Genomic DNA, 27,820 nt, shown 5'->3' on the forward strand with positions numbered 1-27,820 from the left:
GCCTTAGGAGTACCCTAATTAAGTTAATAACAATGTACCTACCTATATAGTTTAAGTTTAAAAAATTTGGCTCTCAAAAGAAATTTCAATCGTTGTACTGTTGCTATTTGGCTCTGTTGACTAATGAGTTTGCCAACCACTGACCTAGGCTATTATTAGTATAGATATTAAGTACATTTCACCCAACTGTTTGTTTTGTTTTTTTGTGTCCATTTTGGGTATTTTCAGATCCCCCCCCCCCCCCCGCCATGGCCTCTAATATTTTAAATATGTGTGAATAGAAAACAATAAACTCTAAGGCATCATAATTTCTCCCCCTTACTCTTTGGCTCCCCTCCCACTGCATGAAACAATCAAGAGAAATTTTCTTAAAATATAGACTATCCCATGTATCTCATGATCCAGGGGTCTAACAATCTCATTGGGTTTATGGTAAATTAACTTTATTAATAAGAAACAATTTGTGGAAAAATTGAAAGAAGATTTTTAATCAATTTCTTGCACTATTTTTTCAGAAATGAATAAATACCTGACTTCAGATGATCAGAAAGAATTTCACTCAAATGTAAAAAAAAAAAAAAAGCATCTTCAGATCCACTGTCTTAGCAGAAAGGCAGAGTTAGGGTTAATGTGAAGGGAGAAAAAAGATACTATAGATACATTTAAACCACCCTTTTTCTCCCTGACAATGTCTTTTATCTTTTTTCTGGTCCATTAAAACCAGATCTGAGATCTGCCTTGATTTAACACAGTGTGGGTCGATAGAAAGAACTTGGATTGCAGGGAAGAAATAACTCAAATTAAATATATCTCTGCCTCAATTTCTTTGTTTCCCCATTTGTTAAGTCTATAGTCTGTCTCCTAGAACTGTAGACATCATTGGGAGGCAGCATAGAATTACAGACAGAGTTGGTTCTTGGGGTCAGCCCAGCTCTTCTACTTTCTAATGATAAAATATTGGATACATCACTTAATCTTTAATTTCCTACTCTACAAAACAACAATTATAAAATCTGCTTTAAAAGTAGGCTATCGATATTGAATGAAATAGTTGCCCTCTTCACATAGACCTTCTACAAAAACATGATAGTAATATTATTATGCTGGAGGACAGAAATTATAGTGTTCTTTATAAAAAGGTTTGGGGTTTGCATTTTGGAAAGTGCTTTTCATTACTGGCATAGTATCAGGATTCTAACTTTTCTGATTTTTTTATAGGAAGCCTCTGGTAATTTAAGTACTGGATAATAAAACATTAGTGTTTCTTGAAGATCTAGTCAACATTATCTGTATTCAAGAAGAAACAACAGCTCTGCGATGCGAGCGTTAAAGATGATTTACACAAGTAGATGCTTTCCTATTTTCTTGGACCCTTAGAGATCTATCTGCAAAACAAGTTGGCTTTCTCTGGCTGAAGCATGGGCCCATGACCTCCTCTCATTCTTGTTTGCACTTGCTACATCTACCCAAGGGACACAGCCCTCCTTTGGAGAATATTTGCCAACCTCTGTCTTGGGCCGTTCACTCTGGAGAAGTGGTACACACAGCTCATTCAAACATCTGTTCACTTGGTCAAACAGTGAAATTACCCATCCCAGTAGCAGCTACTGTTTGTTGAGGGTTTACCATATGTTAGGCACTGTACTTAGATTCATCGTATCCATCCCTGTGTGTCTTAAGCAGTCATTCAGATTCTTGGGGCCTTAATTTCTTCATAGGGTCACTGTAGGAATAACTGAGTTAACATGTGGGAGACACCCAACAGGTACATTTCCTTTCTCACCTTCCTCTGGATCACTTTGCATGAGACTGCATCAAAAAGTTTCACTGAAAAACCGTTCTGGAAAATCAAAAGAGCTTATACTAAGTAGGAAGATTGGGACTTGAGCAGCAAAGCCTGCTATAGCTGTACTTCTGTGTTTATTTCATTAGGGGGTAGATCTAAGTGGAAAACCCACCTTCTTCCACTTTGTCAATGGTCACTTTGGAGGCAAAGAGACCAGGAGTAGCTTAGCTAGGAGTTGCTCCGTGTGGTATTCTACATGTTCTCGGTGACAAGGAAATATGTGGCCATGTGATTTCTCAATGTCCCAAAGTCCCAAACTGGGCAAATCCCCATTTCCAATAAATAATTCTTACAAGACTACTCTCCTCCCCGGCCTTCACCCTAAGAAACCTTTCTCCTGAATTAAATGATGATTAAACTTTAAAAAATTACAACCATGCTACTTAAAATGAACCTGAAAATGTATATGTACTATGTTCACAAAAATACACAAAAGAATTCCAAGGACGTGTTTCTCTCAAGAGCTAATAAAGCTTCCATCCTCTACATTTTAGATGCTTGATAAAGATGAAGAATCAATGAAGCAGTCGGGCATAAGGGTGGTGAGGGGACACATGCTTTGGAAAGTTAGATGTGAGGCTGAGTCTCAACTTCACCTGTGACCTTGGGTGGGTAATTGGGCCCAAGTCTCTTCTTCCTGGACATATATTATGCTGTGTTTACTGACATAAGGTATATGTTACCACTACCACCACTACCACTCTGCCTACCATCCCACACTTCCACCACTTGAACTTGAACTTCTACCACCTCTACCACTAGCTCTGCTACTTTCTCAATTTTTACAGAACACACACACATATCTATGCTTGTGCATAGATATTCTTATATATGATATACATTCACACAAAATACACATATATGTCTATGATAAATGTATATCAGATACATATGAATATATGCATTTGTGTATACAGATATACAAATATGTATGTGTGTATTTATACGGGTGTGTATAACCCCAACCCTACCACCATGTTTCACAACCTACTACTTCTATGACTTCTATAACAACAAACAAACAAACAAGAAAAAACAATGCTGCCAATGTTGCCCAATTCTGGGCACTAAAGTGTTTTTTCTAAAATTCATAAATTTATAACTTAATTCTTTTAATAAAGGGCCACAAAACTAGAATGACTGTAAAGGTTAATTTTATGTGTCAATTTGACTGGCCACAGGCGTCCAGGTTAAACGTTATTTCTGGGTGTGTCTGGGAGGGTGCTTGGATGAGATCAGCATTTGAATCAGTGGTCCACCTGAACAGAGCACTCTGTGGTTGGGTGTTTTAAAATGAAGGAGTGGACCTAAGTAAGGGACACGGGCTTTGTTTATTGAAAGTGCCCAATAAACAGAACCTTTCAGGGATTTTTAAAAAGGAATAATGCTTGAAAACATGAAAGAAGAGAAAAACCCTAAGTAAATCCACTGCTCCTACCTTGTGAAAGGCAGGCCAAACAGTGACCTTGCTGTGTCCCTAAAATCCAATTAAAAGGGGATAAGCCTAGCTGGCTGGCTCAGTGGTTGAGTGTAATAAGAAGCGATTGAAGTGGCTTAAGCTGATGCCACCTGGATGTTCTGGGTGTAAAACTTCATAAGGCACAGGCTTAAAAAAAATTCCCTCTCTTCACTCTTGCCCCATAGCAATTCAGTTGAGCACACTGAGATCTTGGGGCCCCCTTTCACGTCCCATCGTACAAGGAGCCACTCAAGAAAGAGCGCTGTAGTTGCGAACAACTTAGAAACTAGCCTTTAGAGATTCTGATCTTACATGCACAAAGGTCCTGCTTTTGCTTAGTTAAGTAGAAAAATCCCAAATAGCTTTCAGGAAGGTTGTGTCTGGTACTGAGCTCTAGTGATGTGCCAAGCACTCCACAGGTGTTCATATCAATGACACAAACAGCAAATCTAGTTTTCCTAGATTCCTCTTTCTCTCCCATCTCACTCCCATAGCTGACCCAGCAGTTTCTGGCTTTCACCCCTAAACATAACTTGAATCCATTGATTTAACTCCATTTCTTTTTAAAATTAATTAACTTACTGATTTTTACAGGGAGAGGAAGTGAGAGGGAGAAAGGGAGAAAGAGAAACACACATTGATTGGTTGTTCCACTTATTTATGAATTCAGTGGTTGATCCTTGTACGTTCCCTGACTGGGGATTGAACCCACAACCTTCATGTATTAAAACGCTTATCTAACCAATTGAGCTACCCGGCAAGGGCTCTTTATCTTCATTTCTACTATCTTGTGCTTGCCAACTTATTTCACCTCTCTGTGACTCAGTTTCCTCATCTGTAAAATGAATGGTTTCATCCACTTCTTAGATTGTCATATATGGGCTCATATATGTACTTAGAACAGACACTATCTAAGGGTTGATTGCTATTTTTGATGATATAATCACTGTTTTATTATTGTTGCAGTGGTTTCCTAGGCTGTCTTCCTCTTCTCCCATTTCCCCACTGAATTTATTATTTATACGGAACCCAGAGTGACTGTTATAAACTAAATGTCAGCACACATCACTGCCTAGCTTGTCGTTCTCCATGGCTTCCCAATGCCTTTAGAGAGAAATTAGTATTCATTCCAGGCTCACAAGGGTTGCCCACATCATCCCCCAGTGCTGTGTTTAACTACATTCTCTCCTTTCTGGCTCTGTAGACATGGTGGGGGGAGGAGTTCTTCCTTGAGGGTCTGCACCAGTGGTGCCCTCTCCTGGAATATGCTTCTAGACCTTCCATGACTGGGGCCCCCGAATTCGGGTCTCAACCCTAATGTCACCACCTCTGAGAGGTCTTCCTTGACCATTCTACACTTTCTTTACTTTGCTCTCAATCCCCAGTTACTACCTTAATACCTAAAAAAATAATTTCTTTACAGCACTTAACTACTAGTCAAATAAGGAGAACAAATGCGTTTTGTTGGGCCATAATGTCGTCATTCTGCTAGCATCACTATTCTGCTTGGATGCCTCAGGTAAGGCAGCTGTCCCCCTCCACAGCCTCTCCTCTCCTGGTTCTCACACAGGACCTAGACCATCACAGGAGCTGCAGCCCCAGGCACGTTTGTGTCTCCCACTCAGCATGGGCTAGACACACCAAAACACAAATACTAGTACAAACGCTCATTCCAAAGTATTGGCTTGAGAGAGGTCATCCAGGAGATTCATAATAGGCTTATAGTATTTTTTTAAAGCCTGCCATCAAAACAAAAACACAAAATTAAAACATTGAGGAGAGAAAATGGTGGATTCCTGAGATCCACCCATAGCCCTGCATCTGAGAAACACTGTCCTGTGTGAATCTTTTCTGCTCAGGAAATAAATAGCCTCTCCCTTCCTTAGTGTCTAGCTGAGATTCCCTGAGTCAGGACTGTCTTCTGACTTCCTACTGGGAGAAAAGCTGTATTTATAGCAAATGAATGAAATACTAGGCAGCTCTGCTAAGTACTGACAGAGATCCTGCTGACTGCTGTCCTGGGACTCCCTTGCTTTGCTCACACTAATAGGGGCTGCTGTCCTAGAGAGTGCCAGCCAGCTTGGTTCCCATGAAAAAGTGATGGCAAAGAATAATCTCCAAAAAGTCATTTCACTGTTGTGAGCTAATGAGATATTAATATTCCAGAGGCAACCAGAGATGGAGAGGCCCAGGGTGGAACAAACAGGCTCATCAAGCATCTTCTCTATTCGCGGTGCTTTAGACATTTTATCTCATCTAGTCTTCATGGCCATCAGTGAAGTAAGTATTATTGTGTCCACTTTACAGATGTGTGTGTTAAAGCTCTGAGCTGGTAAGTGACTGTTCTCAGGTACAGGGGAGGAATTTGAATCTGTGCTACTCTAACTCCAGACCTGTATTTTTCCATTACACTATGCGACTTCTCATATTTGATAATATGAAGAAGCTCAGAAATGAAAATGTTTACTGTGAATGCACTGAGTTCCTAACAAGATGATTAATATATATATATATATATATATATATATATATATATATATATATATATAATATATATATGTTATATATATATATATTATATATATATATATTACATATATATATATTGTGTGTGTGTACATATATATAGTCTATTAAAATACAGCTAAAACACAAAGACACCTGTTTTGTGAATAATGGTTGAAAAAAATTGAGTTTTAATTCAAAGAAAAATGTAGTCCTTAGATGTTTTAAGAACTGTTATGTAAAGACAGTGTCCACTGTACCAATGAGTAGATCTTGGCCAAGTGGTTTTGAGTCTGGGGTAGGAAGGTTATCTTTTTTACCCCCCTCCCAGTTCAACTTGAAGGACTTTTGAGTAAACAAAAGTGCATGGGTGGAGTCCCTCTGGATGGCCTGCAGGGACTGGGAAACCCGTAGTCCAATGCTGCCTGCAGCTCCTACCTGCTGCTCCTGCTTATCCCAGCCCCACTGCGCCTGCTGCGAGTTTGTACCCAATCAGTCGAGACAGGGAGAGGCTCGCGCACCCTCCCAAGGGGAGTGGCCTGTGGGATGGGGCTGAAACCAGCTCTTTGACATCCCCCAAGGGGTCCCAGATTCTGAGAGGGCACAGGCCAGGCTGAGGGACCCCACTGGTGCATGATTGGCCAGGGAGGGACCGTGGGAGGGCTCCAGGGTGTGTCTGGCCACCTCGCTCAGTCCCTATCAGCTGGATACCAGCAGCAAACTAACCTACTGGTCAGAGAATCCGCCCTCTGGTGGTCAGTGTATGTCATAGCAAGCGGTTGAGCAGCCTTAGCATATCATTAGCATATTACCCTTTGGTTGTTCTGCCGTTAGGTCTATTTGCATATTACCCTTTTATTATATAGGATGGCTCATATAATAATCGAGATGCAATGAATCTCATTTCGGATGAGGGTTGGTTCAGTTCTAAAGTCAATATGAAAGAACAGCACAAATTGCCCTTGTAAATCCCTTACGAAGAAGGTGTCACAGACTACATTTCCCAGTACTTGAACATCACAGCCAGTTTGTGCCCAGGGTTGAAATGGATTGCTGATTCTTTGATGAAAGTGTGAGAGAAGTCAGCTTAGTTTAGAGCCTAGCTGCAGGAAAAATGTGTATCTAGCTATACATTATGATCATGGCACACTCAATAACACTGAGATGCGCCCTGTATGTGAGGCACCGATACTGACTCGGGTACATCAGAATTCCATTGTTCCCTCAAAATGTCATACCAGGGCCAATGCTCATCCAGTAACTAATGCAGACCATTTCCTGAGATGTCGAAATTGTGTCCACTCATTCAAATAAATGTACATGGAATGCAGGTCCACCAACCTACCTTGTCCCATCATTTAACTCTAACCACTAAACTAGGAGTTCCCCCTTGTTGAATATGACTATCTGTTCCTTGGTGTACACACCACTCTAAGATTTGGTTCCTGTATACCTTCACCATCCCATTTCTTTCCATACCTTATTACACTTTCTATACTCTAACTCCACTTAACTGCTTCTAATTTCCAAAATAATATGTTACTTCATACCTCCTACCTCTGTCTATAGTGCTCCTTCCCATGTTATCCAGCGAATGTTGACCCTCAGCATTCATTTCAAATACTTCCCTTCTGTGCTAGTTTGATAGGACTGACGCTACTATTCTTCATGCCTCCCTTGGACCCTGCACTTCAGTGCCTCCCACTGTGACGCTGGGCTTAGTCCTGTCACGTGCTTTGACCAATAGGAGGTCAGCAAATGTGATACCACAGAGGCACGGAAAGTGTTTGTGCTATTGGCTTTGTCTGCTGCCACTGCTGGGACAGCATTCCTCAGTTAGCTCGCCGGAGGATGTGATGAGGGTGCTAAGTCGAGTTGCACCAAGGTCATCCCCGCTAAGGTCATCCTAGATCAGCCAGATGCAAGCTGAACCCCAGACATAGGAGCAACCCAGTCAACTTGCACCTAGATCTAAGTTCTGGAGATCTGATGCACAACCTAGTCATTGGAGTAAAAATATACTTATTAGAAACTTCAATGTTGCTAAGAGACTAGATCTTAACTGTTTTCAACACACACAAAAAGAAATAATTATATGAGGTGATAAAGATGTTAGCTAACCTGCTGTAGTGGTTATATTATGATGCATAAATGTATTAATCCAAAAGGCTGTGTACCTCAAACTGAGACGTTATACATCAATTATATCACAATAAAAAATAGTTTGTGCACACCTGAGTTAGAATCACAGCTCAGCAAGTGGCAAACTTTCTGAGCCCAAGTGTTTTTAGCTATAAAATGAAGACAGAGGCAGCAACTTTGATGCCTTCTTGAGAAGATGAAATGAGAAAATCTGTATTAAGTAGCCAGGTCAATGCATTAAAAGAGCTCAACAGTATTTTGTTGAGTGAATTAATGACCTAACACTTCCATGGGAAAATTCTTAGAATGAATGCAGCAAAAATAGAAGGTCTTTGTCCCATTACCAGTTCCGAACATCCTGCCAGCTGCCCTCGACTTTTTGTAGCCTCTAATTCAATTTATTACTATGGAAGCTGATGTTTCAATTTACCGAACCCAACTGTACAATAAATAAAAGTACCTCAGAGGACCATCTTTGCAACTTAATGTCAGCATGATTGTTAAATGTGGTTTATTTAATCTCTCATCTAAAACAAGAGCTGCAGTTTGTTGCTTCTACATCTGCTCTTCCCGCAACCCTTTGGAGAAATACCGATGCCTGGCCTGTGCTTACTGCCTGCTTGTGGGCAGGCTCAGTGGCCTCATTGGCAGGCTACACTCCTGCACAATTAAGAAACAGGTACTTACCTCTCTGGAGGCAGGTAGCCTTCCTTCACAGCTGCTGCAAGAGCAAAAGGGAGAGTGAAAAAGAGATGGTAGCGGCAGCCTGATTAAAGCAAATTGTGTTTGTGCAATGACCTGACTCCAGAGACACAATGTGGTTGGCAACTCACCTGTGCCCCAAGCCTCCCCTTCCCTGGCATCCAGATGATCACTGCCTACATCACAGCCCTCGCCCACACTTTATGGTGCTTAATCATGAGTACACTCTCCTGTATTAGACTTTGACCTCCTTGAGTACCAGGATGTCTGTTGGGTTTCTCTCTTAATCTCATGCCTGTCACAGGGCCTGGCAAAGAGAATGCATGCTTGAAATAATGATAACATTGCACTTATGGAGCTCTTACTGGTGTGACAATAACTACGAAGTCTTTCCATGCCTCATCTCATTCATTTATCCTCACAATAATCTATATGGTGAGTGTTATTGTCATCTCCATGTACAGGCAAGGACAATGAGGCTCAGGGAGTAACATGCCCAAACTTAAACAGCTAGTGTGTGTGTGTGTGTGTGTGTGTGTGTGTGTATGGGGGGGGGCGCTACAATTTACAAAGCCCATTTTATTATAAAAGACTTACTTTGTTTTATGTCCTTTCACAACCTTCTTCCCTTTTAGAGAGATGGTTTGAGCCCTAAATTATTTAACGTTTATAGACTTTCCCGATATGGAGGTGGCTGTATTCTTAACGTATAATGCTAAGAGCCCTGTTTCTCTATATAGAATTTTCTTTTAGGATGAGACCTAAGATGACTTATAGTAGTGGTTCTCCAAGCGTGGTCCCTGGAGCAGCAGCATGAGCAGCCCCAGAGAACTTGTTAAAAAGGTAAATCCTCAGGCCTCCAACCCAAACTAACTGAGTCAGAAACTCTGGGATGGGGCCCAGTAGTGTGTTTTAACAGGTCACCTAGGTGATTCGGATGCACACGAAAATTTGGGAACCACTGAGTTCAAGAAATTTAACCATGAAGTTGCCCAGAGCAGTCAAATGAACAACCAATGAGCTAGAAGTAGCTCGTTTAGTGCCCCGTCTGCTGGCACTCATGGTCACAGTAAAACATGTTAGCCCAGTCCTCCCTACCCTTCCCATTTCATTAGAGCAGACAGAACAAAGGTGTTTAAAATGTCAATAGGGTGAGTCTGGAGTGAGGGTGTAGATGAGCAAGGGCGCCTCTATGTGTCAGAGTTAGACACCTAACAGCACAGAGAAATGGCTTCCAAGGTGCCTCAGTCCTGGAAGGGACCAGTGGGGCAGGTGGGAGCCCTTCAGTGAATTACTGCAGGCAGATTGCAGAGGCCTGAGGGACCTCCCTCATGACCGCAGGTCAAGTTCACACTGACTGCCTCCCTTTCACTGCCTCCCCCTCGTCTACTGCACAGGCTGTGTTGACAACACATACTTTGTGGGAAACACAGAGGTGCTCTGCCTCCCTGCCCTGCTCCTTTTCATTTTCTTCCTCTTGGACGGATTCCCAGTGATCAAATGCAAGGCTCTCAGGGGAAGCAGGCTGGCTCAGGAGCGATAAGGGGCCAATTCCCGCAGGTTTGTCATTTCACGGGCAAGCTGCCACGGCCTCTACGTGAGAATGAGCAGTGATGGATGTCCAGCCCTGGAGAAGCAGTTCAGCATTTTCACTGGGCGCTCATGCGGAAAGGGAGGTGGCGGGGGTGGGGGGGTGGAGTGGGGGGATACTGGCCCACTGTGTGTGGTGGTGGTGGGGTTGTGAGGGCTATGCATTTCCTCACCTTCCCTGGGGGTCTTGGGAACCGCAGCTGTCCGCCTCAGGAAGGCCTGGAGGCTCACTCCTGGAGGCTTCGGTGGCTTCACGGGAGGTGGACCCAGGGACTCCACGGAAGGCAGTGGTTTCGTTTTGGGAAGCTGGTGATGCTTGACATCTGGGTCTTTTTCTGAGCACAAAAAGCCACAATGTAGGTTGTCAATTGTTTCCATTTTATGGCCTGTGGGGAGAAACTGATGAGTTGCCTTGCCTCATTCTCATTCCCCCCACATCTATACTCCACCCAGTAGCCAGAGTGTCCAGATCGAAACACGGCCCTGATCTTGTCACCGTCCTGCTGCCCAGAGGATGAACTGCCATTTCCTCAGCATGCCCTTTGTTGGCTCCTTCCTCTGGCATTTAAAAAGCACACGGCCCCAATTGACATTTCCAGATTATTTTCTTACAGGATTTTATTATCCTACTTCCCTGACCTGAAGCCCAAACATCTTTCACTCACATCATTGGCTTCTCAGTTCCCAGATTGGATTTTACAGGCCTTCAAAAGCTTTCGTACATCCAGGATTTTGTTCATGCCATTCCTGGGTCCTAGAATGCTGTTCCCTTTTTTCTTTCATGCCAAACTTCAACTCTTCCTTTAAGGCCCTGCTCCAATGACACCTCCTCTAAGAAGCTTTTCTTGATTGCTCCCAGAAATCTAGGACTCTGTTTTATATCCCCATAGCACATTGTTAACACCTCTCCAGCAGCGTTGTGGCTTATTAGAGGGGCTCGTCTAACTTCTCACTGAGTTAGGCCCCTGTGGGCAGGGACTAGGCCACATTGACCTTTCCCTAGCACCAAGTACAGGGCCCAATTCAGAGGAAATGGACAACTGAAAGGATTCTTTAGGGACTTATGGTGGGCAATAACATGGGTGCTATAAAGAGGAATCAGGATTGATCTCTGATTTCCAGGGCTCATAGCCTAACACAGGCTTCAAGGCTGACTTTGGTGGTACCTAGGCACCTGTGGATTTTGTGTCCTGGAATTTGGCAGGATAATCCCAGTTTTGCATATTTTATTCTTAGCCAAACTCAACAGAAATTCCAATATTATAGATGAAAATTATATCTGCTTCTTCGGAAAATAATGCAAACTCTTATATTAACCAAGCGCTTTGATTTTTGGTGCAAAAAGTAGGGGTTGGTTACATGGTATAACTGGCTAGTGTTTCCCAAATATACCAGTGAGACTCTCAAAGTCCTGCTGTCCCCTGCAAGCAGAGGGGCTTTGTTCTTGCCCTCTTAGCAGGGCCAAAGTTTCTCTCTTCTGGGGTTATACGTCCCAATGTCAGTAATTTTAGTCTTTATCAAATTAAGGACATGACAGTGAAAGCAAATGATCACTTGCTTATTGGGCCCCTAATTATTCCCAGGCAGTGTGCTCAGTGGTTTACATATGGGTTATCTTTTTCAATCCTCATAACATTTCCACCAGGTAGGTAATCAACACATCCGTCCTCCTTCCTTCCCACATAACCCTCCTCCCATTCATCCCCTCTTCTTTCCCATCTATTCATCAGTAATTACTTATCTACTATATTATAGGCATGGTTCTAGGGGCTGGGGATAGAGCTGAACAAGAATAAGAGCAGACACAGTTCTTCCCTCAGGAATTTTTCTTCTAATAGGACAAGACTGATGATAAATATGTAAACAAACAAACAAACAAAAAAGATAATTTCATTCTTATAGGATGAGACTGATGATAAACATGTAAACAAACAAGATGTGTTAGTTCTATAAAGGAAATAAAAAGAGGATGATATAAAGAGTGCAAATCTTGGTGGTGAGCAAGTGGTCTTTAGATAGGGGGGCTAAAAAAGATTTATCCGCAAGTGTTATTTGACTTTGACCTCCGTGAACCTAGTATATAAAAGTTAAAAAAAAAGTTTTTTTTAGGAAGAGGGAATAGCAATAGTAAAGGTCCCGAGTCACAACAAAGTCTGTTGAAGGAACAGCAAGAAATCCAGTGTGTTGACTATGGGCTAGTGAGCCAGGGGAAGAGGCAGGAGGTAAGTTAGAGACATAAACAGGGATCAAAAGAAGCAGGACCTTGAAATGAGTAGTAATTTAGATGCTATTCTAAGTTCAAAGAGATTAGAAGCAGGCAATCCATCCACCCACCTCATCAGTCCATTTCAGTCATTCAATAAATATGCTTTGAGAACCACTGAACCTGGCGCCTTGTCCTTCTAGATTCTGGGGATATGGTGGTAAACACAGTTCTTATTCTCATGTAACTTACATTTTACTAGGATAAACCAATATATAAGATAGTAAGTAGGGAGAAGTGATATGATGAAAATTAAAGCAATGTAAGAAGATAGTGATGGGGTGCCATGGCTATTTTAGATAGAATGATCCACAAGATCCACTCACAGCAGGTGACACTGAGCAGAGACCTTGATGAAATGTTTGAGTCAGATATTAGAGACCTGGGGGAAGAGTGTTCCAGGCAGAGGAATCAGCAAGTGCAAAGGCCCTGCAGTATAACCAGCTTGATATATCTAAGGGGCAACAAAAAGGCCAATGTGATGAGAGAGGAGAAGGTAAGAAAGGAAGGCAAAGACCAGATCACATGAACACCGTAAGATGGCTGGAGTTGAATTGGAGCAGAAGCCTGATGTGATACGACTTATGTTTTAGAGGATCACTGTGCCTGCTAGGAAGAGAGCAGAATATAAGAGAGCAGAGTGTGAAAGCAGGAAGATGAGTTGGACCATTGCAGTGGTCCAGGCAAGAGATAACTGTAGTGTGGACATGTGCAGAGGGCAGAACTGGGGGGATACAGAACACATTTTAGTAATAGAACCAAGAGCTTGCTGATGGATTGGATGCAAAGAATGAAGGGAGAGGGGAACAGAGCATGACTCATACATTTTGGGTGTGAGCAACCAGGAAGACTGTTGTCCTATTTACTAAGACAGGGAAGACTGGTGATGAATCTGATTTGTAGGAGAGCAGATCAGGCTCTATGAAGTTAAGCAGATTGCCCAAGTTCATGCATCTTACAAGAAGTAGAACTGGGATTCAAATCTAAGTTTGCTCAAACTGTCTCTCAATATAATTCCAGGAGATTAGTCACTTTGCCCAAACCTGAAAATTACAATTTAGCAGATGCTCCTATAATACCTGCGTTTAGAGCAAAGATTGCTGAGGTCACATATGTGACCTTCTCAAGTTCCCCAGCTTTAAGTTGGAAACATGCAGTGAGCTTTCCTCCCACACCTGTGGGGATTAGATTTCTCACCTGGGGCCTGGCTGGCAAGCTCACTCTCATAGATAGGCTGGCAGGTGCTCCCCACTGGGCTCCTCTCAGGATTGGCCTTTTCTAGGCTCTTCCTTCCATGTTGAGAGAGGAGAAATGTGGGGTCTTCTGAGGTGACATGTGATTTTCTTTGGGCCATCAAGTGCCTCTGGGAAGGAAGAGTCTGGGAGCCTTTTATTTCCAGCTGTTTCCTGGGCTCCTCTGGAGTAGTGAGCCCCGTGCTTTTCTGATCTTCCGGATGGAGAGCCCCACTTCCACAACTGGCGAGGCAAAGGGCTGATGACATGTCACTTTTCTGAGATGAAACCTTCTCCCAGTTCTGGAGCTTGTCTCTGAAGGTACTGGCCACCTCTTTCTTCTTATCAGTTACCTTAGCATTTGACTGATTCACATGTAAAGGCAGGAAAGCCTTCTGTGAATTTTCTGCAGAATGAGTAGACCTTCCTGGAGGTCTCAGGGAATTAGAACATTTCTGAATATCACTCCTTGGTGCTGACTTCATTTTCTGGGGTTCAAGAGACTGGGGTTCACCATTGGAACAGTATGGTGGGGGCTGATTATGGTTGGATGAGAGGGGTTTCCCTTTGGCCCAAATCGTCATTGACTGTGTGCTTCCAATGTCACCCTTTGGAGAAACACCTGCTAGGGATTTAATAGGTCCTGGAAGGGATGGCACATCAAGCTTTTGAAATTTAGCTTGGAGCTCTTTGAAGTTTCTTAATCTTTCCTAAAGCATAAAAAAATAGAAAAGTCTCATTATTTTAGGAAACAAGCAGCACAATTAGCTGACTACACTGTGTGTGCCAAGACTCTAAGTACCGATATAATGCCGTTGCTCACCCATCGAGAAGATCCTCCTCCTATTGTCTATGTAGGATGGAATGAAAACAACTGCATCCTCATTGAAACACTTTGGATGTTTTCTTCACAACATATTAAAACCACTTATAATGGAGACAGTATTAACAATTGCTGATAAATCTTTGGATACAAACTTTTGATCACATTGTTGTGAGTGACTAGAACTCTCTTCATCTTTCAAAACTGGAGCTCTACACTCACTAAACAACAATTCCCTATCTCCTCACACAGCTCCCCAGCCCCTGGCAACAACCCTTCTACTTTCTGTCTGTAAATTTAACTACTCCAGGTGTCTCATATAAGTGGAATTATATGTACCTGTCTTTTTGTGACTGTTATTTCACTTAACATATTGTGCTTAAGGTTCATCCATGTTATAGCACATGGAAACATTTACTACCTTTTTGAGGCTGAATAATATTCATTGCATGTGTATAATACATTTTGTTTACCCATTCATCCATTGATGGGCACTTGGATTGCTTCCACCTTTTAGTTATTGTAAATAATGCTGCTATGAACATGGGTGTACAAAATATCGCTTTGAGTCCCTGTTTTCAATTCTTTTGGTTATATACCCAGAAGTGCATTTGCTGGATCATTTCATTTTTAATTTTTTTTAAGGAACCACCATACCGTTTTCCACAGTAGCTGCATCATTCCTAACTAGAACATTTGTTATAATTTTTCTATATCCTTGCAACACTTATTTACTATATATATATATTTTTTATTTTTTGATAGTAGTCATCCTAATAGGTGCGAGGTGATTAGTGGTTAATATTTAAAAAAATATGTAGTGATGGTTATTTTTAGGTCTTCACTATCTGAAGCCACATGAACTACAATGTTAATGCTTGGTAAATTTTAGTCTCTATAGGAATGATTAGGAAATAGAATTATGGATTACCTCCAAGCCAAGGTCCTGTAAAAAAGTCATTGGTTTAGGAGGAAGCAAACCTAATTATATCTGGCTCATTCTTTTCTTAAGAAATGTTCAATAAGTATTTACTATATGGGCAAAACATTGTTTTAGACAGTCAAAGGCTCTTTAATATTACATTATAATATCAAGAATAGGCAGAAAATAAGCAAATACATATTAAAAGATTACATAAAAGTACTATGTGGAGGATTAAATAGTTGATTCAATAAAGAGTGACTGTGTATCCAGTCACTGATTTTCAGAGTTACCATACAAAGGTCACTTTTCAAAAATTCTGAGTTCAATAATTTATCAAATCAGGAGGTGGTCTGGGTGATCTCCAAGGCTTGTGCCAGCATTAACATTTATATTTTGTTTTCCTTTAAATGAGAAATAGATGTGATATATTCTGTTATTATTCATCACCCATTAATGGGAAGTCGGGGTTGAGGATATAAGAGGCAAACTGAGTGAAGATGGGGTGGAAGATGGCCAAAGGGGAATTCCAGTTAAAAACATGTTCCATTTTCCTGGGCCCAAAGCTAGTCAGTGGTGACATCTTACTGATCTTAAAGAAGTTCATGAGCCTACACTTTCTTCATGTGAATGCCACTGCCTTTGAGTCCTCCTCACTTATTAAAATGATTTCTCTCTCCTTTTACTTTGGGCCCCTCTAATCCACCATTTACTTAGCTGTTAGACAAATCTGATTAAAAACACAAATCTCATCATGTACATCACAATTTAAAAACCTTCAACTTGGCTTCCTCAAAGTTTTCAGATATAGCTCAAACTCTTTTGCTTAGCATATACTAGTAAGGCCCTTCTTAATCCCAACTCTGTTAATTTTCTGATATCACATTGGGCCTATCTCAGGCATACTTTCTTTCTTCAGGCCTTCCTGAATTACTTACATTTTCTCAAACTTATTTTGCTCTTCATATCTCTGTACCTTTGAATGTACTGTTTCATCTGCCTGGAATATCCACCTTTCCTTCAATTTCTTGAACTAGCAAATTCCTGCTTCAAAATTCAACTCATGTCACATCAAAATACCAACTGGTTTCTTAGTATGTGCTAGGCATTAGGGTTATAGAAATGAATACAACATTCCCTGAATCTGGATACCAAAACCAGACAAGGACACAACAAGAGAAGAAAATTATAGGCCAATATCCCTGATGAACATAGATGCAAAATTTTTCAATAAAATATTTGTAAAACAAATACAACAATTCAACACTATGATCAAGTGGGATTTATTCCAAGGATGTAAGAGTGGTTCAATATCCACAAGTAAATCAATGTGATACACATTAACAAAATGAAGACTAAAATCATACAATTATCTTAACAGGTATAGAAAATGCCTTTGACAAAATTTAACATTCATATATGATAACTTTCAACAAAGTGAATACAGAAGGAACATACCTCAACATAATTAAGGCCATATATAACAAACCCAAAGCTTACATCATACTTAATGGTGAAAAGCTGAGAGCTTTTTTTCTAAGATCAGAACAACACAAGGATGTTCACTCTCATCAGTTTTATTAAACACTAGGGGCCCGGTTCATGAAGATTCGTGCACTGGGGGAGGAGGTGGAGGGGGTGGAGGGGGGGTCCCTCAGCCCGACCTGCACCCTTTCCAATCTGGGAGCCCTCAGGGGAGCCCTCTCCAATCCGGGAGTTTCTCTCTGTTTTTGCAATCATATGAGCGAATTGCCCGAGACCCCCAACCCAGTTTGGTTTGTTGCTCACAGAATAATAGAGGCATTTTTTTTCTTTGCTCCATTGGTGGAGAGTTCCTGGAAGTTTTAGGATATCTTCCCTTTAATTTTTCCTAGACACTTTGATTTTACCTATGTCTCTCACCTTTGCTTTCCCTCCATCCCCAACCACAACAGTAACTTGCTCCAGGCTCACTTTGCTCTAGTGTCTAGGAGATCCATCTGCCACCAGAACTATGATTCCCAGCATTCCTGGTCCTACCTGAGCTCTGGGCTTCCACTTCTGGTCCTGGGGTTGCCATCAGAACTACGGTTCCCAGCATTCCTGGTGCTCCCTGCACTCTGGGTTTTCCCGACCCGAGGGAGCCACATCCCCCCAAGCTGCTGGCTCTCCCACTCTGCTCTGTGTATGCAAATTACCCACCATCTTTGTTGGTTTAATTTGCGTACTCACTCCTCATTGGCTGGTGGGCGTGGCTTCCAATATTATATAGGATAGTATTGGAAGTCCTAGCCAGAGTGATAAGGCAAGAAAAATAAATAAAAGGCATGAAAATTGGAAAGAAAGAAGTAAAACTGCCTTTATTTGCAGATGACATAATATACATATAGACAAGCCAAGCCCTGGCTGGGTAGCTTAATTGGTTAGAGCATCATCCTGATTCATCAAGGTTGTGAGTTTGATCCCTGGTCAGGGCATATACAAGAACCAATAAATGCATAACTAAGTGAAACAACAAATAGATGTCTCTCTCTCTCTCTCTCTCTCTCTCTCTCTCTCTCCCTCCCTCCCTCCCTCCTTTCCTCCCTCCCTCCCTCCCTTTCCTTCCCTCTCTGTTTCTAAAGAACTCAGTAAATAACAAATTTAATTAGAGCTTAACACCAAAAGAAGAATTTTAAGAAGCCCAAAGACTCCACCAAAAACTGTTAGAACTAATAAACAAATTCAGTAAAGTTGCAGAATACAAAATCAACATACAAAAATCTGTTGTGTTTTTATACACTAATAACAAATTATCAGAAAGAGAAATTACAAAACTATCCTATTGACAATCGCATAAAAAAGAATAAATACCTAGTAATAGTAATGAATTTAACCAAGGAGGTGAAAGAGCTATACCTGAAAACTATAGGACACTGATGAAAAAAATTGAAGATGAAAGAAAGAAATGGAAATATATTCTGTGTTCCTGGATTGGAAGAATTAACATTGTTAAAATGTCCATATTACCTGAAGCAATCTACACATTCAATGTGATCCCTATAAAATTTTTAATGGTAAAAATTTAATGGTATTTAATGGTATTTTCACAGAAATAGAACAAATATTTTTTAAATTGTGTGGAGCTACAGAAGACTCCAAATAGCCAAAAAAGATGTCTTGAGAAAGAAAAACAAAGCTAAAGGCACTACACTCCTTGATTTAAAACCATATTACAAAATTAGAGTAATCAAAACAGCATGGTATTGGTATTTAAAAAGACACATAAATTAATGGAAAAGACTAGAGAAGTTAGAAATATATCTACACATATAAAGTCAATTAATTTACAACAAAGGAACCAAGAATAAACAATGGGGAAAAGGACAGTCTCTTCCATAAACAGTGTTGTTATAACCGGACAACCACATGCAAAAGAATGAAAGTGGACTTCTGTCTTACACAATACACAAAAATCAACTCAAAGTGGAATAAATACTTGAATGTAAGACCTGAAATCATAAAACTCCTAGAAGAAAGCACAGGCAGTAAGCTCCTTAACATTAGTTTTGGCAATGACTTTTTGGATCTGACTCCAAAAGCAAAGGTAACAAAATAAAGAATAAACTACATCAAGATAAAAAAATTTCTGAACATCAAATGAAAATATCAACAAAATGAAAAGGCAACCTACAGAATGTGAGAAAATAGTCACAGATCATATATCTGATAAGGGGTTAATATCCAAAATATATAAAAACTCATACAACTCAATAGCAAACAAAAAATTTAATTGAGAAATGGGCAGAAGATTTTTCCAAAGAAGACATACTGATGGACAACAGGTACATGAAAAGGAGCCCAACACTACTAATCATCAGAGAAATGCAGATCAAAACCACAATTAGATATCACCTCACATCTGTTAGAATGGCTATTATAGAAAAGATAAGTAACAAGTGTTAGAGAGCATGTAGAGAAAGGGAACTCTTGTTGACTGTTGGTGGGAACCTAAATTGGTATAACCACTATGGACAAAAGTATGCAGGTTCCTAAAAAAATTAATAGAACTACCATTTAATCTAGTAATTCCACTTCTGAGTATTTATTTAAAGAAAATAAAACACTAACTCAAAAAGATAGATGCACCCCTGTGTTCACTGCAGCATCTATATAAAAGCCTAAGTGACCGACTGGCTGACTGTCTGGTAGCTATGACATGCACTGTCCACCAAGGGGCAGATGCTCAACACAGGAGCTGCTGAGTGACAACAACTTTGAGTGCCCTCTCGCACTCTGGGCCCCCTCGGGGGGTGTTGGACTGTTGATTTTGGCCTGATTCCTGCAGGCCAGGCAGAGGGACCCCACTAGTGCACAAATTCGTGCACCGGGCCTCTAGTTATTTATAATAGCCAAGCTATGGAAACAGCTGCACTTCTTGGACTGTGTGTCTAGTTTTCTGTCGTTATTTTGTCAAATAGATTTTCAATTTCTTGCACTGTTTTCAACTCTGCATCTAGTAAATTGCTTGTCTCCATTTTGTTTAGTTCTTTTTCTGGAGTTTCTTTCTGTTCTTTAATTTGGGACATGCTTCTTTGTCTCCACACTTTGGCAGCCTCCCTTTGTTTGTTTCTATGTACTTTGTAGAGCTGCTATGTCTCCTGTATCCTGAGCTTTGCACAATGGCCTTATATAGGTGTTGTGTAGGGCCCAGTTGCACAGCCTCTGTGATCACCCAAGCTGGACACTCCAGATGTGCCCCCTCACCCGCCCCCCACGTGGCCTGTATTCACCCAAAGAAGCCTGCACCAAGGCATATCATAATTAAAATGCCAAAGATTAAAGACAAAGACCAGAATCTTAAAAACAGCAAGAGAAAAGCAGTTAATTACCTACAAGGGAGCTCCCACAAGACTATGAGCTGATTTCTCAACAGAAACTTTGCAGACCAGAAGGGAGTGGCAAGAAATATTGAAAGCAATGAAAATCAAGGACTTACAACCAAGATTACCCAGAAAAGCTATCATTTAGAATTGAAGGACATATAAAGAGTTTCCAGATAAGAAAAAGCTAAAGGAGTTCATCATCTCCAAACCAGTATTAGGGTCTACTTCAAGAAGGAATTGTCATGGGGATGTAAAATACAGCATAGGGAATATAGTCAATAATATTCTAATAACTATGTATAGTGTCAGATGAGTACAAGACTTATCTGGATGATCATTTAGTAAGTTATATCATGTTTAATCACTAGGGCATACACAGGAAACTAATATAATACCGTATGTTAACTGTAGTTGAAAAATAAAATTTTTTTTTTAAAAAAGGCAGTCTCCTGTCTTCTCCTGTCTCAAGATATCCCAGTTATGTTTCACTGTTTTCCATTTTTGTACATGAAAAACAAGGAGATGCTTTAGGCTTGCCTGCTCAAAAACATGGTGATCAATTTAGACCTTAAGGCCTACAGCTGGGCTCTGTGTCAAAGGGACCCCTCCTTGAGTGCCATGCAGTCACAGCTATGCTAGTGCAGATTTTGAAATATTAGTTTCAGGTTTTCTTTGACTGCTTTTGTACCTCATGTTGTAAAGCAGGGGTCCTCAAACTTTTTAAACAGGGGGCCAGTTCACTGTCCCTCAGACCGTTGGAGGGCCGGACTATAGTTTAAAACAAAACTATGAACAAATTCCTATGCACACTGCACATATCTTATTTTGAAGTAAAAAAACAAAACGGGAACAAATACAATATTTGTATTTGCATGTGGCCCGCTGGCCGTAGTTTGAGGACCCCTGTTGTAAAGGCTTTGTGGGAATAACATCAGACCCAACGTTTGTCTGTGTATAGACTAACTTCTTATGAAATTTTAATATTGTCTCCACCTAATGTCACTATTTCTAAATGTAACATTTTGAATCTGGCAACCTTGCATTCCCTGAACTGATAGGTCTGATCTTGATTGTATTTCACTCACAGACCAAGTATTAATCCTGAGTTGACTCAAAGGAAAATCTTTTGGATCACTGAAATAATCTGGTTTTTGAATGGTTCATATCTTAAATCTTTAGAAGGACATTATCAAGTTGGATACCAATCCCACTGAGGTTAAGGTCTCTGAAGCTAAGCCACTCCCACAGGCTAAATCTGCTCAAACAAACTGAATTATTCATTCTGACCAGAGCTGGTATATTAGCAAAGCTCAAAACAGCCAACATTGATACAAACAGCAGATACGCCTTTGGACTTGCTCATGAGTTTGGAATGCTGTGGAAACAGAGGTATTTTTAACCTCATCTGGAAAACCAATAAAACATAGCACTTATGTAAAAAGCCTACTAGAGGCTATTTGATTCCCAAAAGCTTTAGTTATTATAAAGATTCCTGGACACATGAAAGATGATTCAAAATTAGCAGAAGGAAATGTAATGGCAGATCAAGTTGCAAAATTGCTGTGACGCAAAAGCCAAAGCCACAATTAATAGCTTCAGTGTCTTCCAAACTGACCTTAGAGAAATTAGTATAAAAAAGACAGCAACGAGCTTCGTTAACTGAAAAGCGAAAAAATGGGTGAGAGTTGGCTGTAAATACCATTAAGGATTGGGTCTCTAGTGTGGACTACATAAGAGACAGTTTTATCAGAAGCAATTCGAGAAATTTTGACTTTTCCTTTTCATGAGTTAACTCATTAGGACACTGATAAATTATTCAAAGGGGCCATCAGTATTTCTGGAATCCCCTCTTCAAAAACTGCCTGAAACATATACAAGCAATGTCTTGTTTGTCACAAATATAATCTTAGAAAGCCTTTATATAGCTCAATGGGACATTTTACCATACCTTCTGGGCCTTGGGAGATATAGCAACTTAATTTTATTCAATGACCTCAAGTTTCTGGATGCAGAAATGTGTTAGCAATGGTTTGCACATTTTCTCATTGGGTTGAAGCTTTCCCATGTAGAAAAACAACTACTCAAGCAGTAGCAAAAATACTTTTAGAAGCCTCTGTGGGATCTTCCCCTAGAACTGCACAGTGACGGCGGAACTCATTTCACAGGACAAATACTAAAACATGTTTGTGAAATTTAGCTATTACAGCATTTTCATTGTACCTGCCACCCCTTATCTTCTGGGCTGGTAGAAGGGACAAATGGAATAATAAAAACTCACTGGTAAAATTTACTGAGTGTCTTAACTTATCGTGGCTAAACACTCTACCGATTTCACTAATGAATTTACGTTCCGCTCCTTTTGGACAACATAACTTGTCTCCATTTGAGATAATTACTGGCAGACCTATGAAATTGATTTCCTGTCAGAAGGATTCAATATTAGTAAAAGGAGATATAATGCCATACTGTAAAATTTTTATCTAGAAGATTTGAAACATAACACCAAGTTAGTAGAGGAATCCTTCAATAACAATAGACAGACTGATGAACTAAAATGTGATCTCTGACCCGGAGTTTTTGTATACTGGGAGACACATCTACAAAAAGACTCTATAGCCCAGAAAGAAAGGGCCATATTGGGTTTTTTTGACAGATACTTGGCTGCTAAAAGGTGTTGACTCATAGAATCATATTTTTCATTTAAAAAGGGTGGATCACCTCAAACAAAGATCCCAAGACAACCTTAGACTATTAAGTAAATAATTTTATATTTCTGCTTATTCCTTTTTGTTATTCTTTTAATGGAAATGTTTTTATTCAGTGGGCTTTTACTTTTGCTTAACATAAAAGCCAAAGTAATTGTTGAGTTTATGGTCAAATACTTCAGGTTTAGTTTGGTGGATCCTCCCTCCCCCCACCAAAGGGACTGATCAAAAAACCTTATAAAAATTATTATTGCCCAGCTGGTATGGCTCAGTAGTTGAGTGTCCACCCATGAACCAAGAGGTCATTGGTTTGATTTTGGTCAGGGTACATGCCTGGGTTTTGGGATCCATCCCCAATAGGAAGTCTGTGAGAGGTAGCTGTCAATGATTCTCTCTTATCACTGATCTCTCTCTCTCTCTCTCTCTCCCCTCCCCTTTCTGAAATCAATTTAAAAATTATTTAAAAAATTTGATTACATAACAAAATCAAAGTTCAACTTTAAGTTCAGCTGATATTACATGAAAAACATCTGACAAATGCCCAGCCAGTATGGCTCAGTTGGATGAAGAGTCATCCCATACTCCAGAAGGTTGTGGGTTTGATTCCTGGTCAGGGCACATACCTAGGTTACAAGTTCAATCCCCAGTTGGGGCATGTACGGGAGGCAACCAATCAATGTATCTCTCTTACATCAATGTTTTTTTTCTCTCTCTCTCTACACACATACTCTCTAGAAGGCAAAAATACCTGACAAATGGTTTATTAACACTACCATGGAAACAACTGCTCATGGTTTCTCCTTTTCCTATAATGCTACTGTTCACACAGCCTTAAGGACAGCAAATAGTGAGAATCCTGGCGAAACCACCAGACAACTGGACAATATGCAAAAATTTGGGATGAATTCGTATGGTTAACTCCTGGATAGTGACATGTAAGCTCTTCAGCTTCTTTATGTTGCAAACAACCATCCATGTAATTCTGTTATAAACTTAAAAAGTTCTCATTGGTTGGAGACAGACTGGAAAAGAAGACGTGGGACCTATTGGGTAATCCTGGTGAAACACAAAAGCTATATGGTATAGGTCTCTGGCCTTGGCCACTCCCAGGTTGGATAGGGAGATGCACTATTTAATATCCATGGGTTCAAGGATGCATTCACCCTTTAGTCTCCTCTACTGTTTGATCTATGATGTTTTCTGAAAGAATAGTCCTGATCAGAAGGGGGAAATAAGGAAAGAGGAAAGATAAGGAATATATGAAATGGACTCACTTTAAACAAGCTGCTAAAAGTATCAACATGAAGGGAGAGATAGGAGGACTCTATTATTTTTCTAACTAGCCTGGAAGCTGGAACTTTTTTGAACTTTCCAGTCTTGTGTCAATGCCTGGATATACATCTGGACATCCAGGTATCTCTCTAATTTCTCCCTGAAGGACTTATATGTCCAGGTAATCAGGTATGCTTTCACATGACATCCATTACCCAGACGACCAGGGCATGACCAGACCTCCTGGCATGCATCATCCTGCCAGTCATCTGGTTGATAACCATCCTGGACCAAACCTAGAGTTAAGATGGCATGATGGATAATTCTCAAGAATACTTTTTGCTGTAAGAACTTTTAACTTTTCTTTCTTCTTTGGAACACTTCTGGGTTTTTGCCTGGCTGTGTTCCCAGTCTGCAAACTCTAAGACCCTTAAATAAATCTCTATCATTTATTTCTAGAAAAGCTTCCAGACTCTTGAGTTCATTTGACAAGTTATTCGGGGGATTAAATTAATATGCACACATAAAATACTTGGGAGACATAATAAGTACTTATTAAATTTTAGCTCTCGTTATTATAGGTGATTGTTGAGGCCATAGAACTGGATGGGATCACACAGGGGAATGTGCGGTGAGATCAGGGCCATGAGACAATAGCAGAGGCCAATAAAAAAAGTCTGAAAAGAAACAAAGAGGTATGAGGTTAATTGGGGGAGAAGGAGAAGGGGTGGGTGGTATTAATGAGGAATTGGTGCCTGGCAGTGGCAAGTCCAGCTGAGTTCTGTAAGATAAAGATGGAATTGGTCAAGATGGAAACCTTTTCGTGGAAATTGCAAAAGAATGTCATGGCAGACACAAAACTGCAGTGGGCTCCAGAGTGAATGAAAGGTGAGGGAATAAAAAAAGTGACAGTGATTTTTATTTTAGGAAGCTGTCATGACAAAGGAAGGAGAGAGGAGTAATTAGAAGGAAATTTAGGGTCAACCAAAAGTTTTTTTTTTCAGGTAGGAGATATTTGAGCATGTTTATAGGTTGATGGGAAAGAACCCATGGAGAGACTAAAAGGGGGAAAATGATTAATGCAGCAAAGTCCCACAGGGGATAAGGAAGAGAGGTTGGGGGTAATGAATAAAAGTGGAAGCACTGGCCTTGAACAAGGGGATGGGCATGCTGTCCAGTAAACCCACCACGACTGATTAGATGGCCTTCCGTGTGCTACCATATCACCTTGTGCTTATTTCTGTCATCCCTTTAATCACTGTCTATTGGTCTATTTTGTGACAAAGCCTGTTGTGTCTTGGACAGTCTCCCTACAGACCTCCACAAGGCTGTGCTCTTACCTACGTTAGGTTTATGTTTGGTCTCCTTACCAGAGATTCTAGTTGCCTATCCAAATTCTATTTCCCTCCCTTGTTTGGTCACAAACTCTTATCATGGCTGGGGCAGCGATGTGTCTAGATGCCAACTAAATTTCCCAGCCTCACTTCCAGAGAGCAGTGACCATTAATATGTTAGCAGAAGTCACTAGGTTCATTTGCTAGAAAAGCTCAGCGGAATATACCCTGGAATATAGAGGAAAGAGCTGGAGGTCTATATTAGTTTCCTAGTGTTTCTGTAGCAAGTTACTGCAAATTCAGAAAAGCCTAAAAGCTGAAATAGAGATATTTATTATCTTACATTTCTGGAGGTTGGAATCCCAAATGGGTCTCATGGGAGCATTTGAGATCTTGCTTCCTGGCATGTGTCATCAGTTTGGCTCAAATAAACTCATGGGGGGAAAAAGGGGGGGGGGTCTCACTGGTCTAAAATCAAGGTGACAGTAGGGCTGTGATTCTTCTGAAAGTTCTATAGGACAATCCTTTTTCTTCTCTGTCCAGCTTCTGGAGGCTACTTCATTTTTTGGCTTGTAGTCACACATACTCCAGCCTCTGCTTCCACCGTCACATCTCTGCTCTCCCCCCACCACACCTCCCTCTTTCCCTTGTAAGGACCCTTGTGATCCTATTGGACTCACCTAGATAATCTGGGGCATTCTCTGCATCTCAAGACCATTAACTTAATCACATCTGCACAGTCCCTTCTGCCTTGTAAGGTAACATACGCACAAGTTCCAGGGACATCTTTGGGGGCCATTATTCTGCTTACCAATAAGTCTAACAGGTAAAGGCACATCTTTGGGATGGAGAGGAGAGTGGAAGAAACCTGGGTTCCTGATAGACTCATCTATTGCCCTACTTCCAGAGTTCTTATGAAGGAAAACAGTAGAACTTTTTAACTTAAGCTATTATTTGGGGGGTGGAGGTGGGAATCTATTTCTAGATGCTACACGCAATTTCTAAAGGATACATCTTTCATGACCACTCTGTATAAAACAGCAACTCCTCTGCTCTCTTTCTACCTCATCCTGGGAGCAGACTGGCTCCCTTCACACTTTCTAGTGAACCTTCCTCAACACAGGCTGGGAAACTCAGAACTGCATTTTCCAGGCACTTTCATCTAGAATTTTCCCAAGCAGAGGTAGCTGTGGGAGGCGTGGGAAATGAGCACAGGAGGGTGTGACCACTCAGGGAAGGAGCCAATCCTCTGGGGAGGAGCCACTCCTCTGGGGAGCCGCTGAGGCAGACATTCCCATGCTGTGCACTGGGCAGATCAGTGGGTTCCCACTGAGGTAATACCATGTAGATGCTTGATTTTCCCCTGAGCTAGAGCATAAAAGCTAACCCCCAGCCCCTCTGGAAATTCCTGAAATAACCTATTATAAATCCCCCCTTTTTTCTTCTCCAAATGGCAGCAAGAGGTTTGTTTGTCTACAACACAAAACACTGAAAAATACATCCTGGTTTGCTTTCCCTCATACCACCTATCAGCACTGATTACACTATCTATCTCCCTCCCGCAGAATGTAAGCTCCTTGAGGACAGGGACCTGAGTCAGGATATGTTCACTGATGTAGCACAGCACTGGGGAGTATATTTGGCCCATAGTGGGTGGTCAATAAAAATTGGTAAATGTATGAAACCTTGCTTTACAAGTCTTTCAACATCCCTTTAAGATAGGTACAACATTTTACTTGTGCTACTTCCAGTACTAGCATCTGTTTGATGAATGAATCAGCATGCCAAACATTTAGAAAAAGGAGCAGGTTCACATACTTTGTGAACTGTAACTACAGAATTAAAAATCCCCCCCACAAGGGTATCTTAGAATACACACAGGAACAAATTATCTAACTGTTATAATGGCAGATGATAGCCCCAACATAGACTTCTGACCTGGGCTGGGCAAGCTGCAAATACCTCACAGGGAAGTAAAGGTCAGAATGGTTCCAGAGATATTGTGGAAACAACCTAAGATAAAAGACAGTGGTGTCCTCTAAACAGAAGAGAGTTATCTCTTTGATATGGAAATTAACCAAGAAGGTAGCAACCAGCCAAGAGAAACAAAAGACATTGCTATTTCAGAAGAATAGGAAGATCAGTGTGAAAGTTACAAGTCTAAATTTCAGTTTTTTAAAT

General features: G+C 40.8%; 1 protein-coding gene across 3 annotated transcripts in view; it reads right to left on the bottom strand.

Moving 5' to 3' along the window:
• The window catches only part of FYB2 (FYN binding protein 2), a 93,952-nt gene that overhangs the window by 45,626 nt on the left and 20,506 nt on the right, over positions 1–27,820 (bottom strand). For 2 of the 3 annotated variants that reach the window (XR_011470238.1, XM_070405213.1), the window contains exons 2-4: positions 13,705–14,449; positions 10,418–10,630; positions 8,640–8,673 (exon numbers count right to left, since the gene is read on the bottom strand). Coding sequence is in view for 2 of the 3 variants with exons in the window: in XM_070405213.1 (XP_070261314.1) it covers positions 8,640–8,673; positions 10,418–10,630; positions 13,705–14,449 (992 nt within the window). In the remaining variant the exon portion in view is untranslated. The remainder of the gene's footprint in view (positions 1–8,639; positions 8,674–10,417; positions 10,631–13,704; positions 14,450–27,820) is intronic. The other variant, XM_070405214.1, reaches the window with a different exon arrangement.

This window comes from Myotis yumanensis, unplaced genomic scaffold (genome assembly GCF_028538775.1).
Source record: "Myotis yumanensis isolate MYYU_CA2020_CCGP unplaced genomic scaffold, mMyoYum1.0.hap1 SCAF_2, whole genome shotgun sequence".
NCBI classification, from domain to species: domain Eukaryota; kingdom Metazoa; phylum Chordata; class Mammalia; order Chiroptera; family Vespertilionidae; genus Myotis; species Myotis yumanensis.